Source organism: Hemicordylus capensis, chromosome 2 (genome assembly GCF_027244095.1).
Source record: "Hemicordylus capensis ecotype Gifberg chromosome 2, rHemCap1.1.pri, whole genome shotgun sequence".
NCBI lineage: Eukaryota > Metazoa > Chordata > Lepidosauria > Squamata > Cordylidae > Hemicordylus > Hemicordylus capensis.
In genome coordinates this window covers 122,149,684-122,171,444 of record NC_069658.1, presented here as the reverse complement: position 1 = coordinate 122,171,444, position 21,761 = coordinate 122,149,684, and the positions used below count along the sequence as shown (strand labels likewise).

Below are 21,761 nucleotides of genomic sequence, written 5' to 3'. Positions count from 1 at the left end.
TCTTTTATGGGGGGGGAGGGGAGAGAAGAAATTTGATAAATCTGTAGTTTACTAAAGAGTCCTGTAATTAGCTTTTGTTTACACTTGTTGATTGCCTCTTACGGATTCACTGGGGCATACTATTGGTATCTTTGGCGGGGAGGGGAAGAGCAAGAGTTCCCTTGACTTCAGTGGAAGAGAACTATACTCTGTATAATATAGTGGTACATTCTGTCAAATAGAAGAGTAGCCAAATGCACTTTTACTTTTGTTTATAAGGGAGTGATGACATGTTTGAATCAGCAGCATGACAGTAGTAGTTGGTGTTTACTGGAGGAAACTACTTATCATTTGTATGGAAAGCTGGAAGTAATAACTAGTAAAATCAATCTTACACACAGAGTAATGCTAGTGAAAGATGTGGTGCTTTATATATCTTTATCAGACATGCTTGAAACTCTACCTATTGCTTGCTTGCTTGACAGTCAGTATGCACAACTTTTAAACTTTTATGCATACATACATGGTTGTAGTAGCTCTCTAATCAGTCAGGAAAATCGACACTTTCCTAGTTTTGTATGATTGCCTTTAAACCATCCGTTAGTCTTTTAATGAAGTCTAGACTTACAGTAGACTTTTGTCAGCTATGAGAAAGTATACTGCATTAACCTTAGTGGTGTTTTTTAATTAGAAAGAAAATAACCTCTTTATTCAGGTAATTGCTTCAGCTTATGCTTTGATTTCTTCTTTTTGTAGAGATAGTTCTCCTCCTTGTCCCTCAACCCACCCTGGCTCTGTTCCTCTCATTACATGTTCAAAATGGCTGTTCATTAAGTGAATCATTAAGATGGATAATAAATGAGCCTTATTTGATTATTATAAACATCCTTACTAAGATTTAACCCTATTTTATATTTTTGCATGTGACATCAACTCATGTGGTTCTGTCCTGACCTCACTGTGTATCGAGGGTTATTTAGCTGCACTGGTTGAACTAAGTGGACCCTTTGGGTTGGACTGTTTGTGCTGATTGGCTTTTAAATGATCTATTAATGAAAGAAATATTGCAATATATCAATGCAGGTGTTTGTTTATAGAGAAGCTGCTTCCTTCATTACACCACCAAATGACTTGCTGTTTGGATAATTGTTTTAAGCATATTGCCTGAATCAAAACATACACAGCTCATCTACAACAGCACCACCAGCACTAAGCAGCCTTTCAAAGGAAACAACATTTTACTTTTTAATCTGCCCTTCATGAATTTACTAATTCATTTGTTAATTTAGTCTTGGAGAAGCTTTAGTAGAGTAAGAACAAGTTTGCTACTTGTTCATCTAATGCTACTGAAAATTTAGCAGGTCTGGCTGTCCTGTTCATATGCTTCCTTGGGGCCAAGGTGGACAGCATGATAAATCCATTGCTATCACTGAAAATAGCAGCCTTGTGTCTTGTTCCCAGCTTCTGTTACATCTAGTACACATTAACAATGCCATAATATTCTGCATTTCCTCTCACATCTCCACATTGTTGGCTGCCAGGATCCCGGGGCAGCAGTGGCATGTTTTGTCCAAATATCTACTCTGGGCTTACTTGCTATCAAACTTCTCTCCCAGTTTTTAAATACCTGCATGTTCAAGAGCAGGATTTAGCTCTTGATATGTTCACCAAACTGATATCAATAACTAGCAAATACTTGTATGCATAAGTATTGTATTCATATTTATATTACTATAACAGCACTTAAAATCCTTTGGCTTTGTGTCTAGCAGAATTGGCATAATTATTTTGTGTGGGCTAATCTTATAGCATGCTTGATACATTTTGATAGCTTGTCACCACAGAAGTGTCACTTGTTCCATAATTAGGTCACAGCATATGTTTGCCCCTCCAAACTTTTCTTAAATCTTTTGATGTTACATAATAGTCCTCAATCTATTTATTCAGTAGAAGTGACGTTTTTTGGTGGAAACAGATGTTGATAGCTATCAGTAAAGTATATAGAGTAGAATATGCTACATACTAGGCATGAAGATTCTCACTTTAAGAAGTCATTAGTGTAGTTGGTAAGCAGAAAAGTAGCTGATCTGATGTCATGCTGACATATTAGTACTCTCTCCATTCTGCATATCTATAATGGTGCTAGTTTAGTGTTTAAAATATTATATGAGAAAGTAAACTTTTTAATTCTCACACAAGTCATTTTGTTTCCAATTGCTAGGCTAAGAAAACTACTTTGGTGATGTCGATAAAGTGCAGAACTAGAATTGGGTTCAAATCTCTGCTCAACCATGTAACTCACCAGGTGATCTTCAGCTTGCCACATTTTTTTAGTTGAACCTACCTTCTAGGGTTGTTGTGAGGGTAATGGGGGGACTTTGTGTGCCACCCTGAGCTACTTGGACAAAATATGGGATAAAAATAAGATTTGAGGGCCAACTTCTGTTTGGCAAAAAAGAGTATTCTTCATGCAACTGAATTTAGTTAAAATGCTGGGGAATAAATCCTAAATATAATATAACTTTGCTGCCCTTCCAGATTTATTTTAGATGCCTTGAAGCACAAGCTCCCTTACTGCTGAAGGTTAGCTGTGGTTATTTTTAACAGTAAAATGTGACAATGATACAGTATAATATCAATGATAATTTTAACAGGTGAATATTAGTATTCTAGATATCCTATTGTTAATAGCATTTTAAGATTAATCTGCATCTTTGAAAAAACCAGCTAGCTATTTCATAAGTGTTATGCAAGTTGTATTTAGGATTGTATGGGGTAAGTGTATGTGCACACTTCTATACGGAATACTAAGTTTCTTTGCCTGTGATGGTTGCTAAAAAGTGACTCTATGGTGTGTTCTGATTGATGCTTTTAACATTCATGAAAAGAAATCTTGGTTGGATTTATGTTTGTGTAGTTTTGAAGCTTGAAAAGATCCCATCTTCAAACTTGGATTTCAATGATACAAATAGAAAACACAATTAGTATTGTATTTCTGTTCAGACTTTCTCTTATGGAGCAGTGGGACTTTTTGTTTAGTGCCTCTAAATATACTAGTGTATTTTTATCTTCACTGAAATTTCTAAATCTTGAATAGCTCTGAAATCTGATACTTGCCTAAACACGGAAGAGTATGGAATCGGCAGGGGTGGAGGGGGTGGGGGTGGGGTGGGTGGGTATCAATAAATTTGGTCTTTTTAAAATACTTGTTTCCTCTTTTTCCAGTATTATCCCAGTTCAGAGACTGGTAAAAGTATGGAGTTGCTGGTGTGGAAGGCTGTTAGTGATGAACTTGTCTTGGAAATTAAAAGTTTTGAAGGGAGGTGATAGACTTGGTAGAGCATTTTAGAGCGCTAGGGATGGTTGTGGTAGTGAATTACTCATGTGCAAAAACACCACTGTCTGATTTGGAAGTCTTTCTCTATAATCCTCAGTGTGGCGAGTCTGTTTCAATAACACAGGGATTGTTTAGCTTTTAGAGGGGTGGCTGTGTTAGTCTGTTGAAGAAAAAAGCAACAAAATGTCTTGGGGCACCTTAAAGATTAAACATTATTATAGCATAAGCTTTTGTGGACTGGAGCCCACTTCGTCAGATGCATGAAATTGCTAACTGTGGGGCCTGAGAGCAAAAAAATGCAAGATGTCCAGTTTGTGACCAGGGTGTTCAATTGCATTTTTTAAAAAAATGGGGGAGGCTTTTTAATGTATTTCTAATTAATATTTTCCAGGCTTGAGCCTTGGCATTGAAAATAGGTTGCATGACTCATCCCTGCAGTACAGTACCTTGGCACAAAATAGGAACAGCCGCTTGGCCATACAAAGGCCAGTTTGTATACATATGAACATATACTTGATGGGACCATTGGTCATCTAGCTCATTATAATCTAAATTTGGCTAGCACCGCCTCTCCAGGGTTTTAGACAGGCGTATATCCTAGTTCTATCTGGAGATGCTAGGCATTGGACTTTGGATCTTCTGTATTCAAAGTATGTGCTCTGCCACTAGCTATGCCTGTCCTCCAATAATAATCTGCACATTATAATGGGATGGGAAGGAACTGTGCTGCACGAGAAGGTTTCCCTTGCTTAATCTGCCATGGCTTTTCCATAAGGACAACTGGCATTAATGAAGCTTGTTAGGCTTTGGGCATTTCTTTCCCCCAAAATACAATACTGCCTAATGAGCAAATATGAGAAAAACAGACATTAAAGAAGGGACAAACTGCACTGGAAAGTGCTATTTCAAAGTGTAGTGGCTGCAAAATAATTGGGAGAGACATCCTGAGCTGACTTGGATCCTATGTAGGTTAACTATGAAATGCATGTTTATTTTTTTAATAGATGATGGTTATCTAGGGGAAATAGTTTTGAAATGGCTGCACCAGTTCGTTATCTACCACTGTCTAGCTACCAATGAGTGCAACTGCACACTTGTTTAGGGTAGAAAAAGTTGGGATGTGAAGGGACAGTGCTGGAAAGTAAACAATGTTAGAATGGGGATGGAGCTGTAACTCAGTTGTAGAAAATCTGCTGTGCATGCAGATGGTCCCAGGTTCAATCCCTGGCATCTGCATGTAGGGCTGGGCGAGGCTCTTGCCTGAAAACTTGGAGAGTTGCTCCCACTCAGTATGGACAATGCTGAGCTGGGTGGACCAATGGTCTGATTCGGTATAAGGCAACTTCCTATCTATTTTAAGTAATTTGCATGTTTGTGTGAAATAAAGTTATATACTTCTGAATGGCCTACAGACACCAGATTTTGCTCAGTTGGAACAGGCTCACCCGGTTGTTCTAACGGAACATTTTGTGCTTTTTGCATTCCATTCCAAGCTTGGAACGGAACACAAAATTTGTTTCATACACACCCCTAGTGCAGGTTCAGGAAGTGCCCCAAATTGTGGAACACACCGGGGTAGTGGAAGAAGAGGGAAGGGGAACCCTGGAGGAAGTGGCAGCCACACAGTAGAGGCAGCAGCAGTCAGCTTGTCCAGATATCTGGTCCCCTTTGAGCCTGAGAAACCACTGTGTGAACAATAGCCAGCTTGTAAATAAGAGCCTACTAATGGAAATGGTTACAATATTTAAAACTGGTTTGTGTTTAATGTGTGTGTGGAGAGGCAAGGGTGATAAGGGGCAGGGGGCAGGCAAGGGTGATAGAAAGTGGTATGATTGGAAAGCTATATAGACAAGGCAGGGGAAGGTGGGGGCTGGGGAGTCAGCGAGATAATTTCTATGAATATTTCTATGAAACATTGTCAGAAATATTTGCAGAGAATTAGGAACAAAGGAGTGTAAGTAACCCCAGCTGCCCCCACCCCCCGGCCAACTGTCACAGCAAGTAAGAAAAGAAAAATCTTTCTGTTTGGTAAATAGCTCTTGCCATGTGTGTTAGGCTTAAACTGCTCAAGAAGCATCTACATGTACAAACCTTCCTCAGCTATTAGAGCTAAAGAATTGCATTTTACTTTGACAGAAATATGTACATGTCCTATATTTGAACAGCAAGCTACCTTCTTCAAATGATTCTTCACCACCTTCTTCAAATGATATATAAGGCTAAACTTTACATGTTACTTTGAAAGATAATTATTTGTAAGTAACTCTCGAGTAAGGAAAAAATACACTATTGGAGGCTAGTATTACCTAATGGTGCAATGGGGAAATGACTTGACTAGCAAGCCAGAGGTTGCTGGTTCAAATCCCCGCTGGTGTGTTTCCCAGACTATGGGCGACACCTATATCGGGCAGTAGTGATATAGGAAGATGCTGAAAGGCATCGTCTCATACTGTGTGAGAGATGGCAACGGGAAACCCCTCCTGTATTCTACCAAAGACTACAGGGCTCTGTGGTTGTCAGGAGCCGACACCAACTCGATGCCACTTTACGTTTACATCCTTTAAAAGAAAGTTAAATGTAGAATTCATACAGCCCAATTCTAAGCAGAATTAGTGCATCCAAGTCTCTTGAAATTAACTGGTTTAAAGAACTTAGGACTGCAACTGTAGGGCCAAGCTAGATGTGAAGGGGCAGTGGGGTGGTAGCCCTGTTTCTTCATATGCCTGCCCCATTCATGTAGAAAATGGGTGATGGAGGGTGTCTACAACAGAAATGCAGTTGAGGGAAGCTTAACCCTCTGGTTTTACTCCCCATTCCAGCTTTGACGCCAATGTACTTGAAGCTGAATGTGGCAACATAAAACTTTGGGAGGGTTTAGCAACACTTGCCCACACAAACCTTTTGGGGTTTTTTTTGTTTTGGGTTTTTTTGGAGGAAAGTAGCCTCTCTAGCCCCCGTCCTGAATCAGGAGGCTGGCTACCCCGCTGCCAAATCTCGTTTAGCCCGATTTAAGAATGTTGTTCTGCACTGGTAGAAAAATAAGTCTTCCAGAAGGGCATGTACCTTTACATTGTTTATAAAAGTTAATATTCCTTAAAAAGCAGTATTTTTTGAAGAATTTGTCTTGTGGGTAAAATGTTTATACTTTGATTGCATTGATTGCATTTTCAAAATTATTTACTTTTGCTGACATACTAAATTACTCATGAGCAGTCTCACTGAAATCAATGGGACTAACTTGTCTCATTTAGTGGGGCTACTCATGAGTAGTTTAGTTCGGCTGTCAGCCACCAAATCTATTTTTGTTTGGTCTGAACAACAGATTGGAAAAACCGCATAATTAAGGAGTTATTTTCCCATTGACTTCGGAGGAGTTAAATCCATTCCAGGTTTACTGGTGTATGTTGTTGTTGTGGAAAAGCACTCAATAGTACAGAAATATTTAACGGTTGCCTGTCTTATAATAACACCAACACAGTCTTCCACTTCACATAGAAATCATTAAGTTCGTTTCAATGGATACTTGTATACTGAGCTTGTATTCAAGCCGCCATTGTGATCAAGAGTCAGAGATTTGGAGCATTCATAGAAAGTTGATACAGGTACAACTGTATAAGAAGAAAAGGGAGAGTCAAGCTTTGCGTTCAGGCTAAAATGAATCATCTTGATATGAAAATTAATTTGTACTATAACCTTCTGTCTACTACTATGAATATTTATATACTGCTCTTCAACTGAAGTTCTCAAAGTGGTTTATATAGAAAAATAAATACATAAATAAGATGGTCCCCTGTCCCCAAACGGCTCAGAATCTAAAAAGAAACACAAGGCAGTTACCAGCAATAGCTTCTGGAGGGGTGCTGTGCTGGGGTTGGATATGGCCTCTTGTTCTCCTCCTGCTGTCACCACTTTAAAAGGTGTGTGTTTGCTCAGCAAGGGTTTTCTAAACTAGGAAAATTTGATTTGGATTTGGAAGAATTTCAGTGTTGTGGCCTTTTCTGTTGCATAGTAGAGCTCCATTGCTGTAAACCAGAGTTTTGCAACTGACTTCCAGTGGTCATGCACTTAAATTTACTTGGGATCACAGTCCAAAGCTTTTTAAAGATGGGGGAAATGTTTAGACCAAAGGGTCTAAAACAAGCAAACCATGTACACTTGCCCATATCTCACTTAAAACAATATCAGTCTGGTCCCCTTCATTCTATCAGATAATTTTGTGTCTGGCTGGAGGAAAGCGACTGAGGAGAAACTTGGGAGGAATGATTTCCTGCCCCCCACCAGTGCTGATTTCCCTAGGTTTTTCAAAGGCAAGGGAATTAATCAGACAATGTATTTGGGATGTAGCTTTACAGAAGGACAGGGCATGGTGCATGAACTGTTGTAGGAAATTCTAATAAAATATTTGCTCCAGCGAAATGCCTATAGGATCTGACACCCTGAAAACTTCAAAGAGCGTTTACTTTAGCATGTCTTAATGTGTTGCCCTCTGCTTGTTTGGAGGGGAGATAACTGGGTAAGTATACCTTACTCCCAGCGTTTGTGTCCCTGCCATTTGGGCATGGTGGAATTGGTTGAGCATGTGTTGCTGTATTGTTTGTTTTACTCTCTGCTTATACTCCTACTTTGGTTTGATTTACCAGGCAGGACAGATGATTATTATATGTACAACCTCCTCTCTGATGTTAACCCTAAAACCACCTTTAAGGTAGCAAAATTTTGTGCTATAGCGTGTGCTATAAGAAAGCAGCAGGTCAACTCTTTAACTGCATAAAGAAGTTATAGTGATGGTTTGGATATAGTATTGGTCGCTAATTGTATACTATGGGTATTATATCTTATGGTTTTTACATGTTATGTGCTGTGTTGGTTCTCTGGTCTGTAATAAATTAATTGATACCTAGGATACCAGAATTTGAAACAGATAATTAGGCTTATTTAAAAGCCTGATAAGTAGGGAGGATTCCCCAAAAGGAGAGGATCTCCCTTGGGTTCATCATGTGAGTTTCTCCTAATCTCTGCACACTCCCTCATGCTGTGTGCTGGCCTTGGCATTTGAGAAGTTCCTGGACATGCATTTAGTTTGTTTTTATTTTCACTTATATTTGTACACCACCCCCAACTTCCGTCTCTGGGTGGCTTACAGCAATATGAAACAACTTTATGATAAAAGTTATTATGTTTATACTTAAACAAGTTTTCATAGTAAACATTCTTAAGAATTCTTAATTGTGGATCTGAGAGGGGTCTTTTTCTGAGAAAAGTGCTAGACTAAGGAAAGCAGGGAATGAAAAGAAATCCTGGATTGAGAGGGTCAGAGTGAGGGAGACAAGCTAAGCAGGAAGATAAGACAAGCAAGAATACAACATCAGCTCTCTTCAGGAGAAGAGTGCAGTGAGGAACAGGTCTGACCCAACTGAATTGTTCGACTCTGAGGTTTTTCACTGTGTGGGCTAGGGATTTATTTTACACTATATATTTGTTGGAATTATTTTTATCATTTCTTCTCCTGCCCCCCGACCCTCACTTTTCTTTTGTTGAACAAAACCTCAATTCTGGTTAAATATATCTGAAAACTAGCTCACTGGACTTGCATCTTTACCACATAGTGGTATGTAAGAAATTGGAAGGGTTGCGGTATCTCCATTTGAGCTGTAAGGAGACAAAGCCTGAATTCTAACCAGAAGGCTGCTAAACTGTTGTTAGGAATAACATTGTTTTGGTGGTTTTAAAAAACAACAACAGTATGTTATCAAAAGGAGGTAGATTTAGGCTTGCTACCATTTGAGCATGGAGAGTCGAACTATGATTTGGACAGTCAGGATTCAAGTTCTGTCTCTGCTGTGGATTTGCTGAGTGGCATTAGGGGAGCAACATTGTGTACTTTCCTCTCTCTTAATTGCTACAACTTAATTATGCTATGTTACTAACAATGCTTTTCTGCCAGCTCCCAGGAGCCCCCTCATTTTTGTTTGAGTCTCCAGGCTTAGAGATCTCACTCCTGACATGCCCAGGAGCCTCACAGCATCGTGAGCTCTTGGTTTATGGCACATGGGGACAGGTCACTTAGTTGACAGTGGGTCAGCCGCCCTAGATTTGGCTCCTAACAAGCAAATTGGAAAAGGGAGCAGATGTACGCCCTCCCTATGTGAGATACCCTAAGTAGACCCCAGAAGTTAACTAAAGTAAGTTAAAGTCCTGCCAAAGCCACTCTGCACTTGGAATGAACCTGCCTCTGCCCTTCTCCTCCTTTTGCAAAGGATAGCAGCAAGCTAATGCACCAGTTAACTCAGCTGGAAGAACGCAGATAAGACCCGTGGTCACAAGAAGCTGAGCCAGCGATAAGGACCTGGAGATGCACCCATCAAAAAATACTGATTAGATTATTGGACTTTCCATCGATGAAGATTTCCTCACATCTATGCACTCAGTTTTCATGGCTTGCTGTGGCAATTCCCACATAGTTACACTCGGGAAGAGCAATCAGCAACAATGGAATCCTTGCCGATCCCACCCAGCACACCTATTCAACAAAAAAGGTCAAATGGCATGTTCCCCCCAAGATGTGAAGTGGGGTATAGCTGGCCCCAATTCCATGATCCAATGTGCCCTTTGCATACCAGCTACCTTGAAGTTACCAGCTGCTTGGGTGATTTACTGTTCACAGGCCACCATGCCTTCACTGTTCCCTCTAAGGCATGCACACGTGTGTGTACTCACAAGTTTTTGGATGTCCACTGAGTTCATCGTGGATCCCACTCAGGTTGAATCAGGAAGGCCCCATTCTGAATGCACATGTGCACACACTGTCTTGATACTGCCACCCAGAACAAAACTTATTCCGCACAGAGATGAAAAAAATTAAAGGGGCCACTACATGCTAGGCTGTGTTCAGCTTTTCGTACCACTCAGCTTTCTTGCCCAGCCTGATCTTCCCAGTCTTCCTCGCCAGCATAGGAAGCTAGTTTCATGGATGGAGCACCCTTGTGGATTCATCTTTATCAACTAATCCTTCCGACCTTTTTGCCCCTGCCTCTGACAGAGCTGTCCCTTAGGAACGAGGTCCTCTGGTCGTTCCAGGAGCCCTGAGGTCTCTTAATCCAGATCAGGTGATATGTATGTTTGCCCCTTGCTAGGCTGATCTCTATCCCTTTTTTCTAAATCCAGCTGCCTTCCTCTCTAAAAACACTCTTTCTCTTGCCCACCTGGGAATTTATACAATTAGGACTTTAAGCTAAATTGCCTCTGTGCAGTTAAACGTATTTTTAATAATAATATTGCTTTAACCACACATTTCTTTCTGCTGTAACCCCCCCCCCGCCACAATAAAGGCTTTCTTTTGGAAACTTAAACCTTCTGTCAGTCCAGTCATTTCCTTGGTCCACAACTTTGTGCAAATTTAATCTGACGTGGAATTGTCCTCTCTGAGCTAACTTCCCCATGCAAGCCCAAACACAAGTTTAGAGGAGTTCACCAATCACCCCAGGACAGTTTTATTAACAGCAGTCACCACTGGAGTCTAGACTACTAGAATTTTGTGCTCTGAAAGTTATGCCTGTTGACAGTTGGGGTCTGTGTATGCACATGCTTGTGTTAGCTAAATTTTGGAGATGTATGTGTGCATGTGTGTGAAAATAATATAAATGTGATATAATTACCACTTATAATTATATGAAATTAAGGTTGTATGAAATTAAAGTTGTAATGTTAAAAATTAATATTATAATTTGGATTGCAGAAGAAAATCTCTTTACTGGATTTAATAATAAAATCAAATGATTTTATTTTTATGTTTAAACTAGAGTTGAAGACTACAATTGCTAGACATGGTTTGAGTAAAGATTCTATATGGGCCACATACACAACAATGTGTGCTCAAAGGGGAGACCTCATGAGTGTTCATGCCTTGCGGTGTTGCTTGCACATATATGTGTTACTTAAGTGTTTGTAGTTTTTAAGGTTCGGTAAATATTTCCTGTGAACATTCCCACCTGACTTGTGACATGTGGTCCAAACTTCACTTTGTGATGAAGCGCAAAGTGCAAACACAAGTGGAAGAAGACTTGGTGTGAATTTGACAGATCACAACACAGAGTACATTTGAAGATCTATGCTCTGGCAGTGCGGGCGGCAAAGAAGCAATTCTCTTCTGCTCTCGTTGCTTCTGCAAATTCATGTCCAGCTGAGTAAACATGGATACACATCAATATCCCATATATCTCCCATATTTAGTTTCTGCAAATCTGTAATTCACACATTACCATAGGGGGGAAAACAAGATACTTGGTCCTGAACTAGTATGGTTAATCAATTGCTTTTGCAAAGATAATCTAGGGTTTTGACAAGGCTAATATGTGTCCCCCTCCCCCTTGAATTTGAACTTGGAACCATCAGTCACTCGCTGTGATGTAATGACCTTTTCATTGGTAAAATCTCTCGTATTCGGGCCACGCTGGATTCTACAGTTACTGCAGAGTCTACTGTGGAGGTGTCTAGAAACTCCTCTTAGATCGGATCACTTTCAGTTTGACTTCTGAGAATGTAGACAAACTGCTTTGGACTGTGCATCCTACAACCTGTTCTCTTGACCCTTGCCCAACTTGGCCTACTTCATCTTGTAACTATATATATTTATTTATTCGATTTCTATACCGCCTTTCCAAAAATAGCTCAGGGCAGTTTACACAGAGAAACAACAAATAAATAAGATAAATAAAATGGATCCCTGTCCCCAAAGGGCTCACAATCTAAAAAGAAACATAAGATAGACACCAGCAACAGTCACTGGAAGTACTGTGCTGGGGGTGGATAGGGCCAGTTACTCTCCCCCTGCTAAATAAAGAGAATCACCACGTTAAAAGGTGCCTCTTTGCCAAGTTAGAAGGGGTATGATCAGAGAGGGTCTTTTAAATATTATAAATGCTTCTCTGATGGAGGGCAGAATGTCTCCTTGGTCAATGAGGCTATTAGATCCTTTTTGAAGAAACCTGCATTGGAACCCTCAGTATTAGTTAGTTAGAGATCCGTTCCCAGTCTTTCATGGTTGGGCAACGTGATTGAGTGGGTGGTATCCTCTCAGCTCCAGGCAGTTTAGGATGAAGCAGAGTATCTAGACACATTTCAAACCAGCTTTCAGGTGAGCTATGGAGTTGCAACTGCTTTGGTCTGCCTGATGGATGATCTCCAATTAGCTACTGACTGGGAGTGTGACTCTCTTGATCCTCTGTTGATCTCAGTGGTTTTGATACCATCGACCATGGTCTCCTGAGGGAGGTGGGATTGGATGGCACTGTTCTATGGTGGTTCTGTTCCTACCGTACCTGTCTGGTAGATTTCAAGTGGTGTTGCTTGGAAACTGCTACTCTGCAAAGCAGGAACCAAAGTATGGTGTTCCACGAAGCTCCATGCTGTCTCTAATGCTCTTTAACATCTATATGTGACCACTGGGACAGATCATCAGGAGATTTGGTGCAGAGTGTGATCAATATGCTGATGAAAGCCAAATCTATTTTTCCATATCTACTCGATCAGGGAATGGCATAACTTCCCTAAATGCCTGCCTTGAGGCAATAATGGGCTGGTTGAGGGTTAACAAACTGAAGTTGAATCTGAATAAGACAGTGGTATTGACAGTGGGGGTGGCGAGTTGGGACCCGAGAGATGGTTTAGATCTGCCTGTTCTGGATGGGGTCACACTCCCCCTGAAAGATCAGGTATGTAGCTCTGGAGTGCTCCTGGATCCAAAACTCTCTCTAGTTTTTCAGGTTGAGGCAATAGCCTGGAGTGCTTTTTATCAGCTTTGGCTGATACATGAGCTCTGCGCATTTCTTTTCATCTTCATATGAAAATTAATGTGTACTATAACATATCTACTACTACGAATATTTATATACTGCTCTTCAACCAAAGTTCTCAAAGTGGTTTATATAGAAAAATAAATACATAAATAAGATGGCCCCCTGTCCCCAAACGACCTTAAAACAGTGGTTCATATGCTGGTAACCTCTAGGCTCAACTACTGAAATGAATTATATGTGGGGCTGCCTTTGTACGTAGTCCTGAAACTACAATTGGTACAGAATGTGGAAGCCATTCGACTGTGGCTCTGTGTGTGTGTGTGTGTGTGTTCATGTTATCCCTCAGATTTATGCCTGTTTTCAGTAACCTGACTCTGATTTCAAAAGGTACTGAGGTACATTGCTTCATTTCTGAATCAATCTCCACCACTTTTGTAATGCAGACCTATCCAACAGCCAAGTGTAAATGTTTTATACCCAACTGTCCCTGTTATAAAAGCTTATTGTATTCTGTAAACTTGACATGAGTCTTTCGCTTGAACATTTAGCATCATTGAATCATAAGGGCTCTTCTAGCCTTTGCTTATGGTGTATGCAAAGCCCTCTGGTGTGTTGACTATAAATTCTATTTTCCTTCCTTCCTTAGCTTTCTAGTGACAATAGCAATATTTTGTGTGTCCCTTTTTGATATGTGTAGCCAACAGCTATATAAAAGAGGTCCTAAGCTTATTCATTTTTGTGTTTTAGAAATACCTTTGACACATTTGATTGTTACATTGCCTACCAAATTTAAATGTTGTTAATCGTCTCCAGACAAAGTGACTCTGTAAACTACACAGGATAGCTAAAGTGAATACAGTACACAAACTATATTGTCAAGCAGATAGGCTGTGGACTAAGTTTTGTTTTCATTTTAGCAAACTGAATACTTAATTAAATAGTCACTATCTGGTTTCTAAGAAGCAGTGTAGTATGTTGATTCACTTGTCTGTGTTCTTGCTTTTAGATTAAAGGCAAGGTTAATTGCTGCCACAGTTGTTACTGGACTCTTTGAAAAAGAAATAGGTTATCCATACTAGTTCAGGACTGAAGTATCTTGTCCACCCCCCTCCACCCCCCCCCCCCACCGTGGTAATGTGTGAATTACAGATTTGCAGAAACGATTAACAGACTAAACATGGAAGATGTATGGGGTAGCCACATGCACCCATGTTTGCACATATTTTAAATACTTCAAAAAAATCTTTCTAGTTTTGTAATGTCTGAACTGTATGCAAGGTCAAATAAATTATACTCCTCAACATAACAATATCAAATTTAGGTTAAAATGTTACAAATTAATAACATTTTGATTGCAGAAGAAAATCCCATGACTGGATTAAAAAAAATTAAATCTTTCTCTTGGTATACTTTACACACTGTAGGTCTGTGTGTAAATGTAATTTTGAATGAAACATTGTAAAATAGTACTATATTTCTGTGTACTGTAGGTTCCAACAAAATATGAGATCTAGAAGATAAATGGGATACAGTGAGGGAGTTAAAACTTCTCTGAGGTTAAAACCTTGCAGCAGTAGCGTGGGATTTTTGGTGGTGTTTTTCCCCCCTCCCAATTTTTAAATCAAACTTCTTTGGAATTTTTTTCATTGCCCTATATTGATAGGGATCTGATTTAACATGTTTGACATCTGTTTAGTAAACAAAGACATCTGTAGAGTACAACAAATTGTTACAGGTTCATGGAAGATAATTTCCTCTCCTCCTCTTCCTCCATTTCCCCCCCATCTAAACTAACACTCTCAACATTTAATAAGGCCTCAAAGCCACTGAGCACTGGTCCCTACTGGGCCATGTGTGGGGCTGGGTTCACCCCCACCCCTTTGTAAATGTGCAAACCTATACTTCTGCAGTCTTTGCTGGATAGGAAGTCACCAAAAAACTCAGTTTAAGTGTTCCTTAAAATAACCTTGTTTATAACAGCACTTGTACAGTTGTCCCTTGCCAACCATGAGGGTTCTGTTCCAGGAATTCCTCGCAGTTGGCAAATCCACGCTTAGGAAGCAATAGGGAATCACTGGAGACAGGGGATTAGGGGAAGTGTGGTCACAAAATAACCAAAACACAAGGTAAAAAAAGAAAAAAATTACACCTGACCCCTGGAAATCGCCTCTAACACCCAAAATCTCCCCCAAAAAAACAGTTTTTAAAAAATTCACCAAACTGCAGATACTTGGGTCGTAGTTGGTGAGGGCAGTCACAATTTCCTAGTTGTGGATACTCAAATCCCCGATTGGGAAAATCATGATTAATGACAGACAACTGTAATCCCTTAAAACTGAGTACATGACTAGCTATCAAACACACTGGGTTAGTCTGCTTTTCTATGCTCAGATAAGTGATCTTGCTTAAGGTCCTTACATATGCATTCTAGGAGAAGATTAGAGTGTGGTGACTGTGCAACATGACACAAAAAACCTTTCCCCCTTATGCTTTATGAGGATATTTCAGGAGTAGGAAAGGGTTGGGGGGACATGTTATCATATTAAGACTCAAATCTATATATTTGTGGCCTCTTGGCTCTGGTTGGCATCATGAAAACTGTGATGTTACGAAAAGTAAAAATATTAATCATTGCACTTGTAGATATACCTTCTGAAACTGTAGTGATCACAACTCTAAATAATCTAGATCAATGAGAGAGAAACTCCAAATTTAGAGCATGTAACCAGATAGGGCTGACATTTTTCTTTCTTATTACTTATTCTACCTGCTCTCATTTCATGGATCTTTACACTGTTCATCCCTCCCCAACATGCTCCCCTTCTCTATTCCACTTACCTAGGTGGTGGTGTTTAGTAGTTCTCCCAGCTGCATACCAGTGAACAGCTTCCATACAGCTTGGAGAAAGTTTAAATTGCCATCATGTGGGCAGGACCCCAGTTACTTCAGTTGTTCCTATAGAATTGGGATCAGCAGCACAAACACATGTGGTCAGATTACTTTTAAAAAATTCTTAAATTGGGAGAATGATTAAAGGGTACATAACAATGTTCTCTCTATTTTTTCTATTGGTATGCAGAATGAGTGTTGTTCTGGGCGACAGTATCAAGGCACTGTGTGTGCAAATATATTCAGAGTGGGACCTTCCTGATTCAGTCTGAGCGGGATTTAAAATTGACTGAGCAGACATAAAAAATGTGTGAGCGCTCACACCTTGGAGGGATCAGTAATTATACTTGAAAACTGTAATTTCTCTCTAAGATGTATAAGTTGCTTTTGGAGGAGACAAGAGATGAAGTGGTCAAAACGACTATGATGAAATGGGCTCAAGATGTGGGTCATAATATAGATATGGCTGCTTGGGAAAAATTATGGAAAACTGATCTAAAGTTTACTACATGTTATACTGTAAAAGAAAATTATTATAAGATGATGTATAGGTGGTATCTGACACCAAAAAAATTAGCGCTAATCTATAAAAATGATTCAAACAAATATTGGAAATGTGAACAATGCAAAGTAACCTTTTTTTCATATGTCCTTTTGGGATATGATATACAATGAGCTGAATAAAATCTTTAAAGTGACATTTCTTAAGAGGCCAGAATCCTTTCTGCTGGGAATAACTGAAAGAGAGTTCTCCAGAAGAAATTCAACACTTTTTATGTATGCAACCACGGCGGGCAGGATAGTATATGCACAAAAATGGAAAGACACTAAAATGCCCTCAAAAGAAGACTGGTTGATTAAAATTTTGGAATATGCCAAGATGGCAAAGCTTACAGTACTTATAAGAGACAAAAATTTGGAATGTTTTAAAGAAGATTGGGAACCATTTCTGCTTTACTTAAAGAATTATTTTGCTAATATGGACTTCTCAGTAGTGTTTCTAATATAGTAATAACAGCAGGTTCGGTTGGGCAAAATTGAGTAGCATTGTGGAGCATGTATGTTTTGAATTATTATAGTAATGGTTTGTATGTATAATTATTGTGAACCGTGCAGATAGGCAAGCGGGAAGTCAATATTTACTTAATTAGATAAATGAATGCAATTTGATTGTAAAATCCAATAAAATTAAAATGCAAAACCTGTAATAATTTTGTTGCATGCTGAACTTGGCGATGTTTGTTCTCTCAGTTTAGCTCTAAATGTGTTAAAAAAATGTATTGCTAATCTTTTCTTATCCATGAATCCATTTTAAAGCAATCTTGTTGGGGAAAGTATTTTCCTATTACTGTGACACTCAACATCCAAAATGATGGTAACTTAAAAGGAGTTTCACATTTTTCTCGGAGAAATATTTGGCTACTTGACTTCTCATAGGCAAACTTGAGTGTTTTCTAGATATGTTTTGTCATGTAGCAGTGTGTTAGCTGAGTAATATTTTACATGCTTATATATAACTTGAATGTCTTTAGGGTCGGGTATAGTACTCCAAACTAATTTTTCTCTTTAGTAATAGGAATATGTTCTAGATTCAGGCTGATAATATTCTTAAATTCATGCTGTGTTGGCATCTTGATGAGAATTTTTAATTTTTGCTGCACAGTTTAAACACATTTCAGTTGGCTAAGAAGACTTTTATACTCTGATCTGTGTAGCTGCTATTTCTTTTTAAGCTGATGAACTTGCTAAATATTAGCAAGAGATTAGAGACGGTTGTTGAAGAAGTGATGCCATAGAAAATAATAGGTTCTGCATATCATTATGGAGCAGGGGATTACAAACATCTTAAAAATGCTGCTTTGGGTACAGTTCCAATATCTGAGTGTGTTTTTTTAAAAAAAACAGTACTCTAAGAAGGAAAATTGAAATGCTATATCTTGTCTGCATCTGTTAAGTCGTTGTTTTTTTGGTGGTTTTTTTTTTTTTTGGGTTGGTCTTTTCTCTAGCAATACCCCAATGCTACTTTGAAGGGGGGGAGGAAGATGGCTTTGAAGCCTTGTGGGCAAGCTGGGATATCAAAGGGGGGTTTCTAGGAATTCCGACAGTAATTGGTTTATGGCTTGTCAGAAATAGGCCTATTTGTATAGATAGCACACAAACTATATGTGAGTTGACAATTTGGTGCCATTTATATCCGTCATAAAAAGAGAAAGGGAAAAGTTAAAGGGGGCAGAGGAACTAAGCTATAAATGCAAATTGTTTTGCCTTTTTTCCTTTAGAGGAGAGTATAGGAAGCGTTTTATTGAAAGTGTGTCTAAAGGGCCTATCTCCTCCTAAGTCAGTCTTAATATTGTACTTGTGCAGTAAGACTACAAATCTTTGAGAACAAAGTTCATTTGTCAGCTTTCAAACAAATTACATAATCCATGCATACACTATGATGATACATCATAGTGTGTGAACACGCATATCTTCCTACCAAGTACATCTTGCACATACTTGCCTCTGTTACTTTTGAAATGAATTTTGGATTTCTCATAATCTTTAGTCCCTTACATGACTAAAAATGGTAGTGGTAGTGGTTTGGAATCAGTTCTATTATTAATAATCATTAAGGTTTCCAAATGAGAATACTGTCAAGTACATCTTGCCACTTGTCAAAGAATTATTTCTTTGCTTAAAAAAAAGAGAGCGCTGTTTGGTATTACTTAAGGAAGGATTCTCTGTGTGTGTGTATATGTGTGTGTCTTTTTGTGAAATGTCACAAGATGCTGGAGGAGAATTTTCATAAATCTAGGGTAGACGCACAGGTCATGTGAGTTCCATGCTTTTACCTTGGCCATGAAATATGGGAAAGAAAAATGTGAATAAAGTAGAAGAGAATCTTGGGAGGCTTTGGTCAAATGCTTATGGCAAAGAGAGTAAAGCAAATGGAACCTCTCTTCAGCCAGCCAAATGCAGACATTAGGAAGGGAGAATTTAAAAAACAAAACCCTGTCTTCTCATTAGAGGGATGGAAGCTAATGGCAGGCTGGGGTGTGAGGCCATTCACTATTTGTACTGAACTATGCCTATGCACCTTGTGCTAGGTATACATACTAAATGGGCCTCCAGTTTTCAAAATGTAGATGAGGCAGACAGGAAACAATGGAGAAATTAACCAAGTTATATAGAGCTTGAACTGAGGTATAGGAAAAATATTTGAGAACTGAGCTGAAGTATTTTGTTTCCAAACTTAGTACCTGGAGTAAATACCCTCCTTAAAACCATCTTTTTCTCCACTTTATGTTTGAATGTCTATCAGACAACTCACTGACTATTCACCATTAGAGTTAGCTGAGAGAGTTAATTGTATAGCAGTGTAAGCAATCATGGAATCTTTTCTTTAGAACCTGTCCTCATTGACCATAGAGGTAAGGCTCACCAAAGTAGGGTAACACCTTGAGTTACCCTACTTTGTTAACCAGCCAGACTGACAGGACAGTGAAGCTAGAGTACTTAAATTTTAATACTTCAGCCTGTTGACTTCAGTTGGTTGCAGTCCAGGCATTCTTGTTTCTGGACTAAGATATTAGTTTTTATGTACCTGTTGGTACATAAAAACTCTCTGCACTCAAGTTCATTTCTTTAAAAGTGAATTGGCAATGTGATTGAATTGTTGGTGACTTAGTGCTTTGCACATGGTATAGGAGATCGTCCTTAGTATGGGCTGCCGAATCTACATGTTCAAATAGACAGACTTTTGCAGGTCAACAGTTTAGACTTGCTACCAAAAATCAATTCCACCTTCCATTGCTCTTGAGATATTTTTCTGCTGTCCTTCTGTCCATCCCTCTCCTATCTTAAGGGGGTGGCGGGGAACATGCCATAATCTCTGCTTACTTGGCCCTTCCCATCTACATTCACAGAACTAAGGCATTCCAGCTCTCTGATTCCCTCTTTGTTTCTTTTCATTCTTCCTCTTTGGGGTCCAAGGACTCCAAAGCTGTGCCCCCCCCTCTCTTGCATATTCTCATTGAATCATTATGGCATATGAATCTTTTTCTCTCCCAATACCACCCTACTAATATCACTTTTCAACAAAAGCTCTGAAAGTGGTTTATTTAGAAAAATAAATGATTCGCTGTCCCGAGAGGACACCATCTAAAAAGAAACAAAAGGTGTTTCTAAAAAGAAACACAAGCTAGCAACAGTGACTGGAAGGATGCTATTCTGGGGTTGGATAGGGCCGGTTGCTCACCACTCCCCGCTTAATATAAGAGATCCACCACTTTAAAAGTTGCCTCTTTGTTCAGTTAGCAGGGGTAACACCCATCATCATGGTTCACTCAACTCGTAGCCCCTTCACTTTTGTGGCCTTTTCTGCTCAAGCCCCACTGGAATCTGTAGTGCTGCAACATGGTCACACCCTTCACTAAACATTATACTTTCCAGTCTGTGTGAGCAACCTTTGGCTGTACTGTATTTCAACAGGTAGTCTAACTCCAATCCACTTCCACGCACTTGGGCACTGCTTGGGTATGTCCCATACGAAGGATGACCTCCTACACTGTGTGAAAAATAAACTTTGGACCTTCTGCAAAGGGTTCTTTTTACCCCCCTGTATAGAAGTCATCCAATCAGACTGTAGTTCTGCCTCCTCTTTCTTGTTGTAGGTGTGTTTGGGGAGGTGATGACTCCCAGGGTCCAGACATAGTGAGGGTATTCCATCATTTTCTTGCACTGTTTCTCCCCCTTTATCTGGAATCTCTCTCTCTCTACTGTCTATTTTCTGAAGCTGCAACAGTTCCAGAACTGATGATTTGGCATCCTCTGCCTACAGGAAGGAAGCCTAAACTGCTGGCCTGCAGAAGTTCTTCTGTTGGAGAATGTAGAGTTGACAGTCCATACTAAGAATGATCTCCATACACTGTGTAAAAAGAACCCTACATGTAGGTCCAATATTTTTCTCCAAACTTAAAACTTGATTGGTTGAATGGTGGGGGGGAGTGTTTCAATTCTATCTCTCACTGTCTCTCTGTGGGTGGGTAAGTAAGTATATATACAGAGATAATTTTTAAAACTGCAGACAGTGTTCCATAGAAGTATTTTCTGGACCCCAGAAGGATACTGTTAATTAAAAGAAATGGTATAACTTATTGTTGATTAAGAAACAGGAATAGAATGTGCAAGATGTTTCAGCTTCCGCTTTCTTCAGTTGCTCTGATGTTATGTTAAAGGAACAGCAGCTTCAGTAACAGTTATAGAATGTCCGTGATCAAGTGTTCAGCAGTCTAGGATTGGCTCCTGCAGAGTTGCCATGCATTGCCTTCGAGCTGGAGGCCTCCTGGGGTGAGTATCCCAAGAACATGGATCCAAAAGCTCTTTCTTGCTTCCAATTTCTCTGCATTCGATTGCATCTCTTTTGCAGTGATAAGAGAGATAGCATGTGTTCACCAGTGTTAAAATGATTGGCTACTGATTTGTCTAATTTTTTTTTTGGCTGTGATTGCAGACTTGGGATAATGGAAGTGTTATGTAAGTCATTTGTTGTCTTATCCACTTACTGGATATTGCCTGTAACATCATAGCAACAAAGCAGTATCTGAAACATCTTGCCCATTATATTTGTTTAGTTAGTCAACAATTTATAGCTCACTGTTCTCAAAGACAAAATGAGAATAATGCATATAAAAAAGAAATGGATTAGTATTTAAGCAAGCTTGTATTTCCGTATATATTTTATGCTTGGTGTATTGGAGAGGCTGTATTTTTTTAAAAAA

General features: G+C 39.3%; 1 protein-coding gene and 1 long non-coding RNA gene across 13 annotated transcripts in view; one reads left to right on the top strand and one right to left on the bottom strand.

The window, feature by feature from the left end:
- MLLT3 (MLLT3 super elongation complex subunit) overlaps positions 1-21,761 on the top strand; it is a 236,238-nt gene that overhangs the window by 60,072 nt on the left and 154,405 nt on the right. The window contains exon 1 of one of the 12 annotated variants that reach the window (XM_053288062.1): positions 21,284-21,330. The exons of the other annotated variants lie outside the window; for them this stretch is intronic. Coding sequence (XP_053144037.1) covers positions 21,299-21,330 — 32 coding nt within the window. The 5' untranslated portion in view covers positions 21,284-21,298. Of the gene's footprint in view, positions 1-21,283; positions 21,331-21,761 lie in introns of those variants that run through there. 12 annotated transcript variants of the gene reach the window in all.
- Positions 6,778-21,761, bottom strand: part of LOC128341659 (uncharacterized) — a 45,203-nt gene continuing 30,219 nt past the window's right edge. The window contains exons 2-3 of the long non-coding RNA XR_008314503.1: positions 15,949-16,065; positions 6,778-6,924 (exon numbers count right to left, since the gene is read on the bottom strand). This is a non-coding gene — a long non-coding RNA (uncharacterized LOC128341659). The remainder of the gene's footprint in view (positions 6,925-15,948; positions 16,066-21,761) is intronic.